General features: G+C 38.5%; 4 protein-coding genes across 6 annotated transcripts; 2 read left to right on the forward strand and 2 right to left on the reverse strand.

The window, feature by feature from the left end:
• Positions 1-1472: 1472 nt before the first annotated feature.
• Positions 1473-2636, forward strand: LOC141811956 (transcription factor WRKY19-like). Its single transcript, XM_074700041.1, has 3 exons — positions 1473-1761; positions 1854-1988; positions 2080-2636. The coding sequence occupies exons 1-3, from the start codon at positions 1523-1525 to the stop codon at positions 2477-2479; spliced, it is 774 nt and encodes a 257-aa protein (XP_074556142.1). The 5' UTR covers positions 1473-1522; the 3' UTR covers positions 2480-2636.
• Positions 2637-7877: 5241 nt separating this feature from the next.
• On the reverse strand, positions 7878-10683 carry LOC141811752 (uncharacterized). Its single transcript, XM_074699804.1, has 3 exons — positions 10607-10683; positions 8371-10271; positions 7878-8228 (listed from the first exon to the last, which is right to left on the reverse strand). The coding sequence occupies exons 2-3, from the start codon at positions 10235-10237 to the stop codon at positions 8074-8076; spliced, it is 2022 nt and encodes a 673-aa protein (XP_074555905.1). The 5' UTR covers positions 10238-10271; positions 10607-10683; the 3' UTR covers positions 7878-8073.
• A 3291-nt stretch (positions 10684-13974) lies between these two features.
• LOC141848261 (protein WHAT'S THIS FACTOR 1, chloroplastic) lies at positions 13975-15798 on the reverse strand. Its single transcript, XM_074736314.1, is given in 2 exon segments — positions 13975-15608; positions 15611-15798. Coding segments are annotated over 2 exon segments (1545 nt in total). The 5' UTR covers positions 15708-15798; the 3' UTR covers positions 13975-14160.
• Positions 15799-17017: 1219 nt separating this feature from the next.
• On the forward strand, positions 17018-21141 carry LOC141811671 (uncharacterized). 3 transcript variants are annotated; one of them, XR_012600187.1, is made up of 6 exons: positions 17018-19115; positions 19191-19233; positions 19317-19436; positions 19625-19706; positions 20409-20480; positions 20755-21140. XR_012600187.1 is itself a non-coding variant. In XM_074699701.1 (5 exons), the coding sequence occupies exons 1-4, from the start codon at positions 17181-17183 to the stop codon at positions 19672-19674; spliced, it is 2148 nt and encodes a 715-aa protein (XP_074555802.1). In that variant the 5' UTR covers positions 17018-17180; the 3' UTR covers positions 19675-19706; positions 20755-21141. The 3 variants fall into 3 exon arrangements, 2 of the variants coding, with proteins under 2 accessions (XP_074555802.1, XP_074555801.1); XM_074699701.1 differs by lacking the exon at positions 20409-20480 and having other exon boundaries at positions 20755-21141; XM_074699700.1 differs by having other exon boundaries at positions 20409-21135.
• Positions 21142-22301: the final 1160 nt, after the last annotated feature.

The raw sequence follows: 22301 nt of genomic DNA on the forward strand, positions 1-22301 counted from the left end.
CTATAATATAAATATATTTTATTCAATAATATTGACATTTTAACTATTATAACTATTAAAGCAACTATTAAATTATAATGATTATAATATTATAATAAATATAATTCATAGCTATGCCACTTGAACTTGTCTTATTCCTATTTAATGCATGAGATTGGATGGCAACAGATAATGATGTAAAAATAATATATTAGAGGACAATTAGATGCCCTTGAGGTATTATCGAGTTAGTTACGACGTAACAGAGTTGTATAAGTGGATAAGGATTTGAATCTTAATGAAATTGAAATAATATCTTCCTCCGTCTTTTCGATTTACTTCCTCATAGAGGATCGTGAGACTGATCGTATAGAGCCGCTGAAGTAGTAGATTCTATCTTTTATCGAAGATGACATTTAGATAATTATATATGAGTTATTGATACGCGAGAAACATCTTTTGATTGAAACTAAAAAAAGAGACTTCATGTGATTAAAAAAAACAAGCCTTTTGATTAAAAAAGAAAAACCTCTTTAATTTGATAATAAAAAAAGGATGTTTTTTAATTTTTGCAATGAAAAAAAATAAGGTGACGTATTAAAAAATATTAAATAGATATTTTATATTTTAAAATACTTTTATTCTATTATTATTATTATATATAACATGTTCAAATTTACTAATTAAAATTATTTTAATTTAATTAAAATGATCAAATACTAGTAAAATATTGTTGTCAAAAGTATTACCACTTAGGATGATCAACATTACTTAAAAAAATATCATTTCTAAAATAATTTGAAAGAAAGAAAGAAAGAATTAATTATTTTATATTATAATAATTTTGATATTTAAAATTGAGTTGGTGATTATTATTGTGAAGTGTTGTGAACAAGAGTTCGACCAGTTCGTATAAAGTTTGATATTCTTGTTCATCCGCCGTATCTAGATGGCCCCACGTGGCCCCGCAGCCGTCGATGCTTTTCCTTTTTCGTCCCTGCGCAGCAGCGTTCGCTGCACCTACCCAGTTTCCTTATGTAGACATAAAGAAGTGCGTGTGTGCGTGTTTTGCTGCCGTTATTGGATTTGGTGAGTTATGCCAGACACGATTCTCGAAATAGCACCAACCGGGTACTCCGAAGCGGCCTTAGCTTTTGCTTTTGTTGGTAGTAAAAAACATGAAATCGTCATCTTGACGTCATACTTCCTGAAACGCTCGACCACCGTTTCTGACTATCTGACTGACAGTGACAGTGGCATTTTGCAATTGAGGGCGTACAATTTCATATATTTGTGAATTCTCGTCACCTTCCCAGCAATTTCCACGTGCACAATTTCCATGTGCAAAATCATACTCCACTTCGCGTCCCCGCGACTCGTTTTGTCTGACAAATCCCTCGCCGTTGAATTCCCACGCGCTGCTTCATCGCCGATCATCTTCCTTATATAACTCGCTCGGGGAGCACTTCGATCGATCTTCTACTACACCACAGAGCCGGAAACTGGAGCCGATCCATTCCCCTGCTTCTCGACAGCTGCGTCCATGGAGGCCAATGCCTGCGCTGCTCTGCTCGCGGAGCTTAACCAAGCCAAGAAGCTGCTCGAGCAGCTGGAGTTAAATCTGCATGGCCTTGACCTCTGCAGAGCTCTAACGCCCAGGATCGCTTCCTCCATCCACAACTCAATTCTCATGGCTGAATCCTTCTGCCTCAACGCTGGTCACGATCGGCCACCCTGCTCCTCGCTCGCCCTGGGACCTCACGCCGAGACGCCCAGGAGAAGGTACGTGCTTGTGCTTCGCATGCACGCAGTTGTACTGACCCACATGCATCATGAAGCCGACCGACGATGAAGGATTCTGATTTAATTTGCAGGAAGTCGCTGCGCTCTTGGAGGTGCCAGGTGAGGCTGAGCTCGGTGGCCGGCGGAGTGAAAGTCCCGGGGGACGACGATGGCTTCACCTGGAGGAAGTACGGTCAGAAAGAGATCCTCGGAGCCAAATATCCAAGGTCAGTCAGTCACTACAGTTACAATTTCAGTACAATACTGCAGTCGATCTCATCCGATCAAAACGATTCTGACGGGCTCTTCTCGCCGCAGGGCCTATTTCCGGTGCGCTCAACGGGCCTCGCACGGTTGCCCGGCGAAGAAGCAGGTGCAGCGATCGGACGACGACCCGTCGGTCTACGACGTCACGTACCAGGACGACCACACTTGCCTCGAGCAGCCAAGGGGGGAGGAGCAGTGCGGCGCTCGCGGCCCAATACAACACGACCAGGAACAGAGTGCGGCGGCGCTGAAACTTGAAGGAGATCTGGAGGAATTGGTGGGGCGGATTGCGCCTTCCTTTGACCCCGTGGAGGAGCAGTTTTTCCCTGCTTCGCCCTACCAGCTTGGTGGCTTTCGTGGTGGGGAGAGCAGCTTTCTTCCGATGGAGATTGATGGAGACTGGGACATCCACCCTTTCAGCATCTGGGCAGGAGTCGAATGGATGCAATAATAATTGATTAGACTGCAGGAATCGATATTGCTTTTGTGGTTTCAGATTTTTCTTAAAAAAAAAAAACAGGACAGGAAATAATGGTGTTGGTTATTGGCTTGGATTGTTGTTTAAACTGAGAATAAAAATAGGAAAGTGTTCTATAATCTTATAATTGGCATGCAATCAGTCCCTCCAGTGATTCATCCTTTCGCCTGGAATCCCTGGATAGACGATGATATCCTTGTAGAATTCTTGTATAAGAGCCTATAAGAGACAAAAGTCTCCGAAAATTAATTTAAACAAAAAAAAAAGAAAGAAATCATTATATATTGTATAAGAGATGTTAATTTCATCTAAATTCGATGGTGAATCATATATCTGAATCTAATGGAGTAGAGTATGGAAAATTTTTAGATCTGATTAAATAATTAGATAATCAAATATGAAAACTTTTGAATTTGAATATAAAGACGGATTTGATAAAATCTTATCCGTACTCTACTAGAATGTCTGATTATATACATTTATATAAGAGCATATCTCCAATGCTCTGTTAATGAGAGTGTTATAACACCCCTTGGGTGTTAATGAGCAATGTGAAGGGGTGTTATAGCACCCGTCCACCTGAACGAGTTGTCTTGAACGTATTCATGTGGCAGTGGAGTGGGCCAGCCCCTCACCGACTCACCCCACATGCAATTTTTTTAAAATTTTATTTATTAAATGATTAATTTTAACGACTATTAACTGTTAGTTTTAATTTTTATTAAAAAATTATAAATTTTAAAATTAAAAATTAAATAAAATGATTAATTTTTTAATGGTTATTTTTTAACGGTTAGTTCAAAATTTTGGATGAAAAAGGTACGTGGACAGTTAGACCATAAATAATGAGTGTTAATGTTAAAAAGAATGTAGGTGAAAGAGATATGTTTTATAATGAGTATGTGACAGTGGACCCTATACTTTTTAATGAGGTGGAAGATGTTATAATGAGGATACATTGAGGATGCTCTAAGAGCATCCACAATGCTAATATGTTATAACACCACTATTAATAATAAATAAAAAAAAAATTGTATGTGGGCCCCACTGCCCACATGAACACGTTCAAACTATTGAACGCGTTCATGTGGCTGCCATTGCCACATGGGCAAGCACTGCTGACTCATCCTCTCTCTCTTTGTTATTAATACACTATTAACCTGCGTTGATATTTCAAATAATATCATTGTGGGGATGTGAGTTGATTTTCAAAATCAACATCAGATCAACATTAAAAGTTAGTTATCAAGTGAGAAATAATTGATAATTAGATGGAATGAAAAAATTTATTAATAAATTTTTTTTAATCTTTTGATGAATATGAAAATAGAATGAATATACGATAAATACAAGAATGATAATTGATTATTTAATAAAAATAAATATAATAAATAAGAATGAGAACAAATGATATAATGTGAAATCTCTTGGCATAATAGGAGACTATCAAAAGGCACTAGAGCAAGTGACATACCCCACAACACACATATTAGTTTAATAATAGTCAACAAGTGTTAATTTCAATTTTTTTTTTGACTCGCTTTTCGTCGTTTATCGCGGTCAACAAAGTTCTAGCCGTCAGCCTCCTGCACACGCATGTTAAGTGACAGCAACAATTGTACGGATTCCAGTTGACCAATAGACGACTTTGACATTCACAGAATCTGTTCCAATCCAATCATTTTTAAAAATTCAACGGTTATAAAAGTAACAAAAAATAAATTTCGTATGGAATATAATAAGATCCTCTTCATACTAATTTTTGTCCTTTCCTATTAATTCTATCCGTCGAATGGCATAAGCCTCTGACCTATGAATCCCTTTTCAGACGGAATGACGTGTTCAACGAAATGGCTATGACGTCACTATCAGAGCCGTCACAAAGGTTTATGAAAGTCAAGACTAAATTTTTTTTAGATTTTTAATATATTTTTTTAAAATATAAAATTTTTCTTCATCCTTTCTTATTCAGACTTGGAACCGACAACAATGAATTTAAAATATTTTTTAAATAAAATATTAATTAAAAAATAATTTATATATAAAATTTAATTTTCTAGCTATTAATTTAAAATTATATTTTTATATACAATTTAATTTTCTAACCTTTTGATACAAAATTATTAATTAAAATTTTATATTTAATGTTGTTAATAAAATTTTTTTAATTGATAAAGTTGCTAGATTATTTAATCTTTCTTGAGATATTATTAAACGTAAATAAGACTTTATTAAGATATTATTTTTAGAATTATGCATCAATTCAGTCATACATTAATTTTCATGCATGCAGCAACTTCTTATGTATGTAGGCATTAGCAGTGCATCAATTTAATGCATAACCATACAGGCATAATGGCCTATACCTTGAACCGGCACTGGTCACTATTGCCGCCGTGGATCCACACGTAATTTAAAAGTTTGTTTTAATTTATAATTATATTGATAATTGGTTCTTGTTCATTAAGTCATATTACAATTTTATTTTAGTTAAGTTCTTTTGAAGTTTAAGGAAGTCAATTAAGAAAATGACTAATCCTCGTGGTTGGATTATAACATCTTACTTTAATACGTTGACAATATAATCTTTATTAGAAGTTTTTTTAAAATATTTTTTATACATGTATCGAGTGTGCAGAGACTTAAATAGTTGAAGTCTATCAATTCCAAAAAAATATGTTTCCTCCTTAATTTTTGTGTTTAAGTTGTCCGATCGATGATATGATTTGAAATTTTGACTATGATACTTTAGTCTTAATAGTTTCGTTTATTTTAAACTATAGGTCCTAGGCATCTAATTAATTTGCTCATGCCTAAAAATTGTTTTGATGTTATATCTAGTCAGAATATTTCACCTTTTGATAAATTGCAGAAATTTGAACTCATATTTCATTGTATATATAGGTCATGTGATATAACTAACAATTTCGTTGATTCGCGCATGAATATCAAAAGCGATCTTTTAAATGTTGTTGATTCGATAGAATACTAGGATATAGACAACTAAATTTGATGTTCGAGAAGAAACAGTAAGGTTGTAAATTCTTATTGATTAAAAATTATCTCAAAAATAATTAAATAAGTGTTTAAATAAACTCAAACCCTAACCCCTACAAAAGACAAAAATACTCCTAAATCTTCTATTATTCCCGCATCATTTTCCCTTGGTTGAAAAGAATTCATTCTTGAATTCAGAGTAGTGTCAGATGGTAACTTAGGAGGAAGATCATCTGACATCAACTCGCTAAAATATACTAACAGCTACTGAACTTTGAAAATCCTCGTTAATTAGCTGATATCCTTTTTGTGCTTTCTCTTGATCCAATTTGCAAGTTGGTTCCACTCACTTTGATATAGTGCAAAAGGTCTAAATGTTGATGACATAATGTTTTGATATTTCCAACTGCAAGACTCGAAGGATATGGTGCAAATCCGTAAAAAAGGTTGTAGCATAGCGACAAGGAAAAATCTTTCTTTTAAAACTTTATTAGTATAAACATGAACAACCCCATCCACCATATGGAACACATAATTTGTTTTATGTTCAAGCACATAGACAACATCAAGTTTAGCATCATTTTCCATATTATCATCTTCCTCTGATTCATCTTGGCTACCAAAAGCATTATGAACAAAATATTTAGATGAAGTTGAAGTTTCCCACCGACCATCTGATAATATGCATCCGCTTCTTTTGTTTGGGAACTGTAAGCATAGATTGCTTATTACCTTCTTGAAACGGTTTGAAGACGAGACAACCCTACAGGAAATAGATATCCCTTTTGCTCCTCTTCCACCAAGAATGATTTATTCGTCAATGACTGTTGTTCCTCTAATGCTTTATTTTCGTTATAAATTGAATTACCGACTAGTTCGACCTTATTGTCTATATTTTCCTTATGAATAAAAATTCTTTTTTCTTAATAAAAAACGTTCTCTTCCTCATTTGAATTTATCAGATAGTTGTTTTTGCATTGGACCGAACTTCCTCAATCCTGATTCTCCAATAATGATGACATCCTCTCTGTTACCTGATCCACAAATATGTTACACTATTCGTTGATCATCTCTCAAAACTACTGCTCTATCTTATGATCAAAAGTGTAATCGTCTCATTGCTATCTTCTTGGAGGCATGATTCCACAAGATTAATTTGGCTCTGATATCAACTGATGCAGTGGATAAATATCGATTCCGTTGATTCGCATACGAATACCGGTAGATAGACAATCAAACTCGACATTTAGGAAGAAACGACGCAACCGCAAATTCTTTTTGATAAAAAACTATCCCAAAAATAATTAAAAAGTATTTAAATAGACTCAAACCCTAACCCCTACAAAAGACAAAAATCTCTAAATCTTTAATTCAGAAAAATTAATAAAAAAAACTGAAATTGCTTCTATTATTCCTGCATCACCACGCCATTAAAGGTCTCAAGTAGGTCGATGTCTCTTGCCTCATGAAAACTTTGAAAGCCACTCAGAACTTTTATCAGTAATTTACATGTATCTGTAGTATCTTTTCACAGGGATGTAGATATGTAACTGAAGTAGATATTTGTGGACCTTAACTAAGAAACTTCTAAAACATTGTTTGTAGAGATCTGTTTCTGTATTTCTGTCCATCAACTAAGAAACTTCTCAGACATCCTGTGCATTTTCGGTTGGATCATCTACCATCATGATCCCTAGTTATTGATGAATCTTTTGTGCATATATGAATTTGCATATTTATGATATAATACTTTTCTTTTCTGGGAGTTTGTTCTGATAATTCTGACAATTGGTGCATGGTTGAATTGGGACTTTGTTCTTATATTTATTAAATTAACAAACAGTTTTTTTGGTTAGATTAGTCATCTTACAAACTGAAATGAGTCTCAATCTCAGCAATGATGCTAACACAAGGAATTGCTATGTGAGAGTTATTGCTTTGATTGTGTTCAAGTCGAATTGAAGCTATGAGGAATGAGTCTAATGAATGCATTTTTAATGAATCTAATATGCTTAGAGGAAGTGTTTTTATGAATACATAATATTACGAATGTAGTTTATGTGAACATCTCTTTGAATAAGCTTCCTAGATATATATTCTGTTAGAGAGAACTGGTGCATTCCGTAGTTATCTACTATAATCCTAACCTTATTCCTAACTAGTTTTTTTGCAATAGAGCAGCCAGGGTTAGTTATAGATCTGCACACATACCTTGGTTGCAAGGACATGAACTAGAGAGGTAAGAGATTAAACAGCAATAAAATTTCAATTTGGGAACTTGTTTCTTCCCAATAGCTGATGACTACCACAAATGTCGTACTGTAAACAAAGTAGCTGAAAAGTGTTTCAGAATTCTCTATTATCAGTTGGAACAGGCATTGTGTCAAAGATCTCATTTGAACAGAGAATTTTTCAACCAAAACACTCAGCTAAGGTCCATGCTCCATGTATATAACCTATTAGCAACCTCAGCATCTGCAATTTTTTGAACTAAGAAGCTAAGACTGCAAGATAGAACTGTGGCTATGCAGTACTAAAAAACAATTCTTGATTATAACAGTGTTTAAGTCTCATACTAATTCTGGTTCAGAGGGATGATCTGGGGGTGTCCGCCGCCTTCCTGAGCTCATCACTACTGGTTGGAGTTGTCTTTCTGAATTCCTCTTTATGCTTTGACCACATGATCCTCGCGGCGATAGGACAACTCCTGTTTTTTGGTTCTGACCTGAGGGAAAGAACAACAGTGCTTAATACGACATCAGGGAAGAGTTAATGTTAAGATTCCATGTTTTTGTTTTGTGTTATCATGAATTAGCATGCATTGAAACAATAGCACATAGGAGGAGGAAATAGAGTGTATGCGTTACCTAATGGTTGCATATTTGCTTTTCCATTGAGTAATTTTGTTGGTGCTTTCTTGTTCCTATCTGGGGTGTTCTCTAGGGACAATTTGACTGAATCACTGGAGTTTGAGAGTGTGTCATCTAGAATTCCATTGAATGCATTCTCATCTCCACAAATGGATGCCCCCTCGCTTCCGGATTCAGATGCCCGGTCCTTCATGTTGGCACCAGTCTTCTCCCTTTCTAGAACTCGATAAGCATACATCTGAAAAGGAACTTCCCAGACCCGGGGATCGTCTCTCCTTGCCCAGTTTGAGACTAGTTTACAAAGGCTACTGTCGATGTCAAAATAATCCACAGGAGGTGTGGGCATGTCTGGAAGGCTTTGATCTGGATTCATAACCAAGAATCGTTTGATGTAGCGGAGCACTCTACATATCAAAGCGAAGCTGGGTCGTTGTGCTGGATCAGGGTGCCAACATCTCCTTGTCAAGTTTGTGAGATACTTTGGGCATTGAGATGGAAACAATGGCCTCTCACCAGCCCTGATGTTCTTGCTCATCTTATCACCTCGAAGGTGGTTGTCCTCAAAGGGAATTTTTCCTGTCAAAAGCTCGAAGCATATCATCCCAAAGCTATAGACATCGGCCTTATCTGTCAAATTCGAGCCATTGCCGGACTGCTGCTCGGTTAGAACCTCCGGCGAATGCCAGATGCATGGATTTGCCATGGCCTTGGATTTCTTGGCTGGTGAGAGCCCAAAACCAGTGATTTTCACATGCAGAAATCCGTCTGAGGAAGGGTTCCTCGCTTTCACCAAGATGTTGAGAGGATTCAAGTTACCATGGTAGATCTTCTTCGAGTGGAGGTACTCCATTCCTCTCGCAATCTGAAGCATTGTATCCACTGCCACCAGCAGAGGAAAGGGAACCTTTCTCCTTGAGGAAGATGTCTCCCTTATGTGACTGGAGAGATCCTTGTTCATGAGCTCCATCATCATGAAGCACTCTCGCCTTTCTTCGTCGGCGAATGAGTAGAGGTACTGCATCACATTTGGGTGGGCGACTGATGACAGGATGGAGATCTCATTCATGAGTGCCTCAACATCATGGATAACATGCTTCACCACATAGCTCTCGCCCATCCACTGCACCTCCTTGTGGTTGCTCCCGGCCTCGAATCTTCGCCGGACTTGGTAGTCAAGCGAACCAACCAGGACTGAGCTGGGGTGCAGGTGGCCTCTGGGACCAACCAGGAGCTCGGCGAGCTTGTTCTGCTGTTTTGTGAGTGGGTTCGTGGTGGAAAGCCTCCTCTCGGCTATGGTTTCTGAAAGGATCCATGAGTCCTCTTTCCAAGCGGAGTCCAGTCTGCTGCAGAAATCTTGCGAGGTCAAGTATGACTTCCCCAGCTTCTGCTGGAAGAGCTTGGGATCCATCCACTCCCTCTCGTACTTTTTGGAGAAGATGAGCTTCTTCTTGTGGAGGTCGTCGTGGTCGGCGCTCTCCGCGGCGTTCTCGATGGCCTCGAGCACTACGGGGACGCACCAGAGCAGGTTGTGGAGGTGGAACTCGACGCAGTCGGTGTTGCGGTGGCGCGAGATGGCTTTGCTCCACCAGTCGCCGGGCTCCAGGCACAGCCGAACGTACTGCTCACCCTCGCACAACACGCGGTGGAGCTCCTTGAGGGGGTGCTCCAGAGTTCGCCACTTGGCCGCTGGCTTCTCCTCGAAGCGGAAGTGTGTCCGGAGCTCCTCGGCGACGCTCTCGAACGTGAGGTCGAAGGCGTCGACCAGCAACCGGCACTGCCGGCGGTTGACCTGTATCTCGTCCTGGAACACCATCAGAGCCTTGAGACTGCCGATCACCTCTCCCACCTTCCGGAATTGCTCCATCTCCGCCCACCTCTTCTCTGCTCCACTGGAAACCCTAAAAAAATCAAACTTGATAAACAAAATCGATCGGGAAGAACTCATAGATCTCAGGGCGAGCGATAAGAAAAAAAAAAAAAAACTCCATCTTTAAACTTTTCCTTCACGAAAAACAGAACTTTGTCAGAAGAATCAAATACTAGACGATTTTTCAGAACAAAAGAAGATCAATTCACAGATCAAACTAGGGCAACCAAATCTCGCTCGTGATGCTTCCGACTTTTGGTATACCGATCGGACCGAGGAACGAGCACAGAATCATTGAGAACATCACCGATCAAATCGAAAGACGAATCCGAGAAGCAACACCGAAGACGGCAACAATAAGCATACCTGATTGGATCACGAGGGATTCGACGAAGATGCGAACACTCCAAGAAGAAGAAGAAGAAGAAGAAGAAGAAGAAGAGGAACTGGTTCTTGAACGTTTTCTCTACGCCCTGACATTGGCATCCCTTTCCGCTTTTATGCAGATACAAATTTTACTCCTTGCCCCATACATTTCACCTTATTTCCGATTTAGTCACCATCCATTGCGCTCGGGCAGGCAACGCTCGTTCAACCCTATTACATTCACAAACTGTAAATACACGAAACTTAGAGGACTAAAATGAAAAAGCCAAACAAAGTCGCGGGTAAGTAGTAACTGCCACTGGTAGTCGTTAACGGCAGCTGCTCCACCACTTCACGATTCTCAAGTCGTGCAGCCACAAAGACGCGCGTCTTTTCCCCTGATTTCCCTGTCTCCTGTCTCCTCGTTTTTTTTGGCATTAATTATTTTACTTAAAAAAACCAGGAATAATTCAGATGGGAAAAATAGTAGATAACTGACAATAATTAATTAATTAATATTTGGCACCAAAAAGGGCGTAAAATTAATATTATATTACTATTTATATCGGCATATTTGTAAGCATTTAGTTGCATAGATTGTCGATATAAATGCACCAGCAGTTTATAGTTGATATATCGGCATATCGCATGAATAACCGTGTGAAATCGTTGGGTGGTGGACTTCATCTTTTTTACATAAGATTGTATTTGGCTTATACATTCAACTGGTAATTATGGATGTTTATGTATTCATTTATTATAATTTTATGATCGAAAGTTTATATCAAATCCTTAAGGATCAACATGAATTGAGAAGTGTTAAAATAACAATAGGAATAGTAAGAGAGTCCAATGGGAAAGGTGTAGCGGTAAGACGCTTAATAGGATATTCAAATATCCACAATTTAAATCTCAATTATGATATATTATAAAATATTTTCTTTTAGTAGAATGAACTTTTAGATTTATCTAATACTCGAATTATTAGAGCATCCGTCTCTGAGAAATGGGCACTTCATATTAAAATGTGGCGTTGTCATACAGAAAAAAACAATGATAAAATTAAATAGAGAGGCGATGTAATTATTTTAGTATAAAATGGCGTTAGAACCTAACTATTTTATTTTATTTTATTTTCACTAAAAATTAATAAGATAGCAACAACAGAATCTGCTGGTCGGGTTCGGCAACCCGTGGGGCCCACCAAGTCCGTAACCACCACCTCCGGTTTTAAATGAATTTGGTAGAGTTCGTAGCACGCCTCAACCTCATCATTTAATTGCTTTTCCTTTAATGAAAATAATAATAATTTTGCTTTTTATTTAAGAAAATAAAGATAATAATAATAATGAGTGTTAAAATGGTGGAGGCCCCGTCGTAACAATAATAATATTAATGATAATAAAATATATTATGCCACTTTTATTATTATGAATGGATATATATATAGTTTTGTCTCTTAAATGAAGGCTCTTTTGACTAATTAGAGGGGTGCAATCATGGTTAAGGTAGGTGGGTTTATTAGTTTACTAAACATTATGGCTCACTAAGATTTTATAGCTTTGTACTTTTAAATGAATGTCTTCAGTATACAAAAAGTTGAGCATAAGGGATGTTTTAGAGGTGAAATTTCAAAAAGAAATTTTGGAGAAGATAAAAAATCATTAAAATATAAAGACATGGTCTCTAAATTTAACTGAATATAATTGATTTAAAATAAAAGATAATATTCTTATATCAATATTCGCTGTTATGTCCTGAGTTGATCATAACAGTGAAAAGCTTATAGACAATGATGTAGTTAGGGTTGGACTGTATCAGGCTCCAGTCTAATATAGCTCAGCAATTGAAATCAATATATTATTTTATAATGCAGTTGCAATTAGAGCTAATACATTATTTTACAGTGCAACCCAGTCAATCTAACTCAGTGTAGTTTAGAGCCTAATGTAGCCTAATAATTGAAACTCAGGACAGTTAAAATCTTAGCTACGCTATTGCTTATAGCTGTTGTAAGTTTTCCATTGGGCACGAACAGAAAAGGTGCCACATTGCATTAAGAACCCTAACGACAAGAGGTTCCATAGGTTCCCATTCTAGTAAACGTGATTGAAAAGAAGAGTTATGACATGTTTATGGCTTTCAGTTATCTCTGATATGCTAACACAATTTCGAAAAGATAAATTAGGATGATATTTCAAAATTTGTACAATGTTTCGGCAGATCTTAACTTTTGACTCGAATTCTCAAAATGAGACATGGTTTGTTGTTAATTGAAGCTCTTTTAGACATTTTTATTCAGTATTGGATGAAATTTCAATTAGATCAAACGTCCATCTTTTGCTTTGTCTACTTTTAGGTTCATCAAACATTGTTTAATTCTTTTTTGGAGATTCTGAACCTATATTCCGTTACCATATGCCCCTGTTTATCGCAACAAAAATACTTGATAAGGGACTTAAAATTAAAGTAGATGCACTACATTTGTTCTAAGTAGCCGTAGTGTTTTGTCTTCCTTTAGTTGATAATAATGTCTACAATAGATTGAAGGATTGAGCACCTATCACCTATTATTCACCGTATCTTAGGGGAAGAAGGGTTTCACCTTGGTTCTAACCATTACACTTGACAAACAGAGCCATGGCATTCTATTAAGCCCATGGGAACTACAATATTCCTACCATGTGGGAAGTAAAATGTCAAGAAGCAATCCAAACATGTTCGGAAAATTTTGCCATAACTACCATTCAGTAACAGATTATGTCGCCGCATTTGCTAGTCGAGTTAGATTCAATTCATAGGAACCTAGATGAAGATCTATCAAAAACTACAGAACCAAGCCAAAGTTCAATGACAACCCAAATCCCAGCAAAGTAGATACAAGTAATGAAAGTCATAACAAAAAACAAAGGTGTTAAGTTGCAACAATGTGGATGAAGATAATTTGGCAAAGACGACGAAACCGGAATCAATGTTTTGGTTCTTATTCGAGACTGTATGGTGCAGTCTACTTGCCGACCGACAGGTCTAGAATGGTTCTGCAGTATTTGGGCAGTGCCACTCAAGACAGTTGTGTTTGTTCCGCAACAAAATATATGGTAAATTTTGCTAAGACCTACTAAATGAGCAGTAGTTACAAATCTTACAGTCACAATTTATATGAAGGTTCTATAAACAAGAATGATTTCTTGATAAAACCTATCGCAATAGTATTAACGAGCGATAATCAGATAAAGTAGAATGAAATACTATCAAAACCATATGCATAAGTAGATCAATATGCATTAGAAGGGATAAAAAGCACCATGACTGTGTGAAGCATCCACAAATTAGTAAAGGTAAAGATACTAAAAACTATTACCTTGCTGTATAGTGAAAAATATATGATGTAATAGAAGTTGACTGCGTATTCAAATTCATTTCTCCACTCACAACAAGGATGCATGAAATTTTCATCAAGATTGAATCCATATGCAGGTAGATTGAACTATCATATCGGCGACTAAACCTCAGCATTATCATAAATAGTCAATGAGAAACCAAAATAATTTCAATTACCATCTTTCTCTTTCACTGCCATCTGGAAATGTGGGAACAAGAACTTGACCTTTAGGCTTTCTTGAGCCATTAACTAGTTGCAACTTCTCCCTGTCAAAGTTCAGATCCTCACTGTCATCAAAATCCGGAGGTGATTCATCCTCTTCATCACTCCAGTCATCCTCTCCGGAATCATCATCGTCGTCATCTTCATCGTCAAAATCACCATCAAACCCGACAGGCACAAGACCATCAACATCAGACCATTCTTCATCAATTCCACTTTGCCTTCCTCCAGGTGTTTCATCACCTTGGCTAGTTTCGTCTAACTTGCGAAGACCCCTCCCGGCGAACCGTGAGACTGCAACAAGTGCGCGCAATTTTTCCTTGAGAATCAACATCCTATCCTTCTCAATCAACTGTGAGTCACGATAAGCTTCACGAAGGAAAACAGAATCCCTTGTCCCCTTAAGGGAGACATAGAACATATCAGGATGCCTGATAAGCATTCCCCTAAGCTGCTGTGAGAACCTGAACTCCTCCCTGAAGTGGGTGAGGTGATCAACCAAAGTCTTCTTTTCCAGTGTGAAACTCAGAATCTCATGGACAACTGCGCAGGCATGCTTCTCCTTCATAGGGGTGCCGGACCTCAATTCAGAGAAATCAGAGTAAGGAGATATGTAAGGTATCTGCTTGAATTGGTTCAACTTCCGCATCTCTCCCTTGGATAGATTCAAGCCTCTGGGAAGCTTTACTCGTTTGAATTTGGGAGCCCTCTCGATGATCAAATTCTGCTCCTCGGCCTCACGTATTCTGTTCTCCTCTTCTGCAGCCTCGGCAGCAGAGACGGCAAGCTCAGGATCCCAATGTGTGAGCTCGAGTGCAGGGCCGCGGTCAGTGGGTACGACCCGGAAGTACTGTGGGTAGCGGTGGCAGATGGTGTCCCTGAACTCGGCCGGGAGCCCAAGGTCGTGGCGCAGATGGGCGATCTTCTCAAGGAGGATCCTCCGGTCGAGCGCCATCATCAGTAGCTTGCGCAGCTTGACGACGTGCAGCTGCTCCATCTCTTGCCGGGCTCGCAGCTCCTCCAGATAAATCCTCTCAGCCTCCGGGGTCAGCCGGAAGCGGAGGGAGTAAACACCCTCCTCCACGATCTCGAACACGGCCGGGAAGCGGCGCAGGAGCGCGATGAAGCGGCGCTTCCGCGTGAGGCCGAGGTCTCGGCGGAAACGTCCGAGCTGTTTGAGGCTCATGATGCGGTTCGGCTGGTTCACGAGGATGTTGCGGATCTTGAGCACCAACTTCAGCCTCTTCTCTCGCTCGATCACGTTGTCGAAAGGTGCCTCCTTCCGCCACTTGACGGCGGCGGCGATGGTGAAGGAACGCCGGCAAGATGACAGATTTAGCGGATTGGTCGATCCCTCGGCGAGATTAGTACCAAAGAAGGCGGCTTTCCTGGGGAAGGGAGGCGGGACGATCTCGTCGAGGATGAGGAGGAAATTAGGAGGGGGAAGGAGTAGGGAGGAACTGTTCTCCGTGGAGAAAGGAGCGATCTTGGCTCCATGAAGTTGACGACGAACGATTTGGCGGTGAGGTCTCGATCTGTTGATAGATTTTGAAGAAGAAACGAGGAAGAAGAACAGACCAGGGTTTTCTAAACCCTTGTTTTGCTGATAGGCTTCCGATATTTTTGAGCGAGAATGTTATCTACACCCCTTGGGGGCACAATTGTCTTTTCACAATATTTTGGGGTAAAATTATATTTTTTTTATGTGCGTAAGCAAAAACCTAAGAAAACTATAATTTTATATATTTTTAAAAAAGGTAATTAATAAATATAATAACAAAATTGAATATCTCACTCTGTCATTTGATGAAGACGTTAACATCGGACGCCTTTTAATGATTTATAAAGAATAAATTATAATGATGTCCGAAAGAAATTTAATTTATTTAAAAATTATTTTTTCCAAAGATTCTGATATGATAATCAATCTTCCTAAAGAAATCATCTCAAGTGTAAATCAACAAATTGTAATTCATCATCATATATGTTTCACAATTATTTATGAAAAGATAAATAAAAAAAATTATAATTGATCATGATGGAGGAGGATCCGATTATCTATTTTTTAGCAAAAAGTAGAATATGTCATTCCTACAATTTTACACAGTTAGTTTCATGATCATCTATGAAGAGGTAAATCGAGAAGTTGCAATTGATTACGACGAGGGAGGATATTGTCTCGACTTTATCAAGATTCGATTTTTTATCCATTTCAATAAATCTACTTCATCGTAATCAACTAAATTATGTCCCAAGGACATGATTATCTGCTGGATTATGTTCATAGGGACATTTCACAATATCATTAGGATTTCTCTTAGTTGTGTGTTACTATTTGATCTACAGACCGTGGTCACCATATGAATTAGTTATGAATTTTATTTATGAAAATTAATAATTTTATTTTATTAGGAATTAAGTTTGTTTATTTAGATTCTAAAAGAATATTCACATAAAATATTATAAAAAAAGTCCTACGCCAGCTTACAAGGAGATACGTGGACGCCTGTCTAACGACGGTCAGCACCCATCGTTTGCTTTCACAAGCACAACGTTCCACGCAGGCCACGCGGCCACGGTAACGTCACAAACAAGCCTTCCCACGTCATCTTCCCCAACACAATGCCAATTCCAGTTCCGCATGTTTGTCGTACGCTGTCGTTACCCGACTTGCGATTGGATTCCTTTTTCGGGCCCCGCGAGTTTTGTTCAACCCAAGTACTAGATGCGACGCGCAATATTCTGATTGGCAGGAGATTTAAACCGACCTTGAACACCCAATCCTCGCCCCCTTCTGTGATCCTCTTATTGCTCCACGAAGAACGAGAAAGCGTACGCGCGATTTCGCGATTTTAGGGTTAGGGTTTTCACCGTTTCCGGTCGTCGCTTCCTCCTTTCGATCGGGTTTTCCATCCCGAACGTCTGCAAGGCCCGATCGGGCCGCCGGCATCCCCCTACTCCGTTTGATGCATGGATTCCGGCCCCCTTCCCGCCGCTACCCCGGACGACGGCGTCGGTGAGAGTCGCCGGTGGGCCGACTGCAAGGTATATACGCGGAGGAACCGTGCCAAGAAGAACACTCCAAGCGCGGTCCAGGATCCGCAGCCGTCATCCAGAGAAACCCTAGCTGAGAACCCTCAGCCCTCACCCGTCGGAACCTTAGATGAAAACCCTCAGCCGTCATCTCGTGAAACCCTAGCGGCGACAAAGACCAAGGACGACCTTCAATCCTCCCTCCATCAGCCTCCGGCGGCGGAGTCTCCTTCTGGACATCAGCCTCTGGTCGGCCTCCACCCCGTGTCGGATAACGAGCCCTTCAGCCTCAATGGTCCATGCCCAGAGGGGACGACCGTGCTTGACTTCAAGGCCTCCACCCCTCACGAAAATGGCTCGTTGGAGAACCGGAGAGACGAACCATCGCACCTGGAGTTACTGAAGATCCGGCAGAAGCTACTCGCTGATCTGGCTCAGGTGAGGGATCTTTTCAAGAGGCTTGAGGCCCGTCAGATTGAGCTCTTTGCTGTGCATGTGGATGGTGACGGTGGAGCTCCTTCTCAATTCTCAGCTAATCATGGGAATACTACTATGTCAGGAAAGAGAGCACCAGCCCTTGTTGAAGCTGTTTCGATGGACCCTCCCGCAGCACATTCCCATTTTGACATCCCAGTGCCTCCCAATGTCAGTGGAAAGAATAGCATAGCTAACTCGATGCTGGTGGATGAGATATTTTCTGTCCCCGCCGCAGGTGGTGCTGGTGCCCGTTCTCAACTTTCGGTGAACCATCCGACAACACCTGTGGCAATTAAGAGAGCACCTGTTGTCTTTGATGCTCTTCCAAACAGTCCTGCTCTTCTCCCTGTTCGTCCCCGGCTCAGCATCATAGTGCCACATGGTGCTGGTACAAGGAATAGCATCAGTGAATTTCCCTTACAGAAGGAGAAGAGAACTCCTAAGGCCAACCAATATTTTCATAGTTCAGATTTCATCTTGGGTAAGGATAAGATTCCTCTTCCACCATCTCTAAAGAAGTCCAAGACCGGCAAAACCAAGAAGAATTTTACAGAATCAGATTATAAGATATCACCTGATAAGAAAGTATATGCTAGTGCTTTCAAGAGCTGTCGGGCATTGCTGGAGAAGCTCATGAAGCACAAGTTTGGATGGGTGTTTAATAAACCAGTAGACGTTGAGGGTCTTGGTCTCTATGATTATTTCTTGATCATTAAGCACCCGATGGACCTTGGCACTGTAAAATCTCGCCTTGCTGATAATTTCTATGAAACTCCAGAGGAATTTGCTGAAGATGTCAGACTTACTTTCAGGAATGCAATGACGTATAATCCTGATGGCCAGGATGTTCATTTCATGGCACAGGAGCTGTCCAACATCTTTGAGGAACGGTGGCTTGTGATTGAGACTGAGTTTACAGATCGATTGCACCACTTATATTCAGTCAATAAGAAAAGGGCTCCTCCTTTAAGGGGAACTATTGAAAGGTCAGACTCCATTGTGCATCCAATTGTTGTTGATTTGCGAAAAGAACAAAATCAGCATCACCAATTTGTCCGGCCTATTGCTTTGAAGAAACCAAAGGCTAAAGACTTGTACAAGAGGGAGATGACATTGAAGGAGAAGCAAACTTTAAGTCGTCACTTGGAGAGTCTGCCGCCTGAAAAGTTGGATTTGGTTGTGGAAATTATCAAGAAGAGGAACTTTGCTTTGAGTCAACATGATGATGAGATTGAAGTGGATATTGATAGTGTGGACACAGATACGCTCTGGGAACTTGATAGATTTGTGTCAAATTATAAGAAGACATTAAGTAAGCACAAAAGGAAGGCAGAGTTAGCAATGCTGGCTAGGGCTGGGGCAGAGCACCTCAGCCATGAAAGAATGAATGGAGAGGTAAGAGTTTGCTCTTGATTTGAAGATATATATTCTTTGTAGTAATCCTAGTTATATGTTTATCATTTATGACAGGGTCCTGATCCAGTTGCTTCATCAGCACAGCAAACTGACGAAGGTATAAAATTCATTTATTAATTATGCTGATAGTAATTTGTTTTTTTTCTCATCCTGTGTTGATTAACTTGCTTATTGTTTTAGCAATGCAAGACCAGGAGGATGTTGGTGCTCATCTAGTTGTTGCAGGAGTGAACAATGGCAATGATGCAATTGCATCAAGTAGTTCCAGTGGATCTAGCAGTGATTCAAGCTCAGATAGTGGTAATACTTTGATACAACACAGTCAGATTACAAAATTAGGGATATATGTTTTTTTTGTTTTCCAATTGAGAATGCATGTTGTATGTAGCTATTGTATATTTTATTATACTGTATGTCTATGGAGACAGAAAATTGAATTATATTTTGTTTTTTTGTGTACATTTGTGAACTTATTCTGTTAATTGCAGACTCTGACAGTGGAAGCTCCTCGTCATATGAATCAGATGCACCACATTGATCCAGAAGAGAGATAAATAGCTTATACGGAAGGTATTTTGTTTGCTTGTTGGCTGATTGTATAACAATCATAATACCATGATCTAGTTGGAGCTACATCTCATCATCATATTTACGGTTTCTTTTACATTCACTACCATCCTATTTTGCATTTTTGTTTTATCTTGTGCTCTATTGTTGTTAGCTTTCTTGCATGATCTTCTCCATTTTTCTGTGATTTTGTTTGGGCCACATTCGCCACCATCCTATTTTACATATTCATTTTCTCTGGTCTATTCTTCTGATCTATCTTGCACATGCTTTTTAATTAGAGTATAATAACTCTTTTTGATATGTTTGTCTTCTGTTTCATCTTTGGTAGTTCCATGGCTATGCACCTAGCAAACTAATGTTTTAGTTTGGGAAATTATTACTTATGCTCCCTATAGTTTTCCATTCAGTTGCGATTGTGGATCTCTTTCTCTTTCTGCCTTTTCCGCTTCTCTTCCATCTTTTCAGCCCCAGAAAATATGCTATGCTACTAAAGTCTTTATAAATTTACATGTTAATAACCATAAACTAGTAAAAAGGACAGGTGTATCTCGGTTGGCAAAGATTACTGTGCTCATGAGTATCTGAACCTGCAAGACCTTCACTCTTAGAAAATATTAGAATGTCTTAATATTTGCCTCTTGTTTTGATTGAAGAGTCATTCAGAAAGCATTATTATGATACCATTCGCCTTGATGGTTGCAGATATATCAAAGCTTTGTGAATGTGTGAACGAATTGCTTCCCAAGTTTTTCCCGTGAATTTGCCTAAAAAAAGGTGATCACTCCATATAAGTTGTATGCTTGTATCCCCCATGAAACTGGTCTTATTTCTGACTCTTGTAGTTGGATAAGGATGCTAACCTCAACAAACCGGCAATTTTTTGAGATGGGACTTCTTTTTGGCAGTTTCTTCTGCTTATATTTGTACAGAAAGATTTATGATTTGTAGTTTCAGAATGACAGGTTGAATTATCTTGGCCGCATTGCACGGTTCATGTACACACTAGCATTTTCTGTTTAAGTGTTTTTTCTAACTTAACCATGTGTAGGCCTTTTGATCCCCACTTAGCATATTGTTCAGAGAATCCTCGAACAGTCGGAGGTGCCGGTTGCCCGTTTCCTGAACCTGAGACTTGAAATGTTGGGCTACTGGTGTCAACCCGCTGCGGTTTGAGGTTGAGATTCTATTTAAATGTCGAGAATTTGCATGTCATATACAACCTATCAAGGAACAAGATATCACCCAGCTTGGTTTGTGTATATAGACTTGTTTTCAAGATCATGTATGCTTCATGGAACAAGTATGCTTGTGGGCTGATCAGTTTGGAAGTTGAATACATCATGGTGTAATAAATATTTCTGATGGTAAACTATCTTATCAGGTAGTTCATGATTTTCTTGCAATTATGTGTTATTTTCCATTCTACTTTTGCCACCGTATTTGTTCCCCTTTTCAACAATTTAGAGGAAAAAATGCTTGAAATAGTTTGTGTTTTATTTTTTGGGTGACAATGCATGAGACAAGTGAATATCTTCATGGGCATTGCACTTGTTAGCTTCTGGGGCGCATCAACATGGGTGATCTGTTGGTCGATAAATCCTGGTTCTTTCAAAAGGAGCATAAACTTGGCGCCGCCCTTGGTCGATAATTTCAGTTTTAATAGATTGGATGTTTCTTGAAATGAAAAAAATCAACTTCACTTTGATAAGTTTTGGTAAATCCGAAGTACGGCAGTGCCATATTGACAGGTCGATCTTCGTAATTTTTTTCTACCATTGTAGAGTTGTTTGAATCCTGAATTAGGTATTTCTATCATAGATCCCTCGACATAATTTACTCCTTCAAATTAAACACCTAAGTATGTTTCAATAAGGGATCAAACTGCTGTGTTTTAAATTTCTTCTAATCTTTTATTTGGATGGGATGAGAAAAGATTTATTAATTGAGAAAGAATGAAGAAGAAATAAAATATTTATGTTTTTCAGTAAAGATGAAAATTTTTATTTTAGAGAAAAGAAAGGAAATGAAAATTAAATATATAAAATTATAGTAATATTTTTCTTCCTAAAAAAGTCAACCTATATAAAGGAGGATAAAAAATTAAAATTATAAAATTTTATTATACTCTTTGAATAAGTATCGTCTTTATAGAAGAAGATTAACATCATCTTCTCTTAAATCTTGTCCTCAAAGAGATTTACAATAAAAATCGATATCGATATCGTAGAATGTGAATAGTTGGACATTGAACAATAACGACATATGTTGTGTGAAAAATGATGATACAAAGACGAGATACCAGATGAATTAATTTAAAAATTAATATTTTAAAATATAAATAAAATTAAAATAAAATATTTTTAAATTCTCTCCTTCCTTACCTTCTAAAAAGTAAAAAATTATAATGATTTATGAACCAGCAAGAGTAAAATTTATCATTCTATCCCCTTCTCCTCAACTCACCCCATCCCAAATAAAAATCAAAATTATCCTTCTCCTTGTTGATCCCAAATAGCTTAAATCAAGGATAATTAATTTTTAAAACGAGTGATCTTATTTCGATTATTATTAAAATTATGTATATTATCACTTTTT

This window comes from Curcuma longa, chromosome 17 (assembly GCF_044706935.1).
Source record: "Curcuma longa cultivar G26 ecotype Majalengka, Jawa Barat chromosome 17, ITB_CL_G26_1.1, whole genome shotgun sequence".
In the NCBI taxonomy this organism is placed as follows: Eukaryota; Viridiplantae; Streptophyta; class Magnoliopsida; order Zingiberales; family Zingiberaceae; genus Curcuma; species Curcuma longa.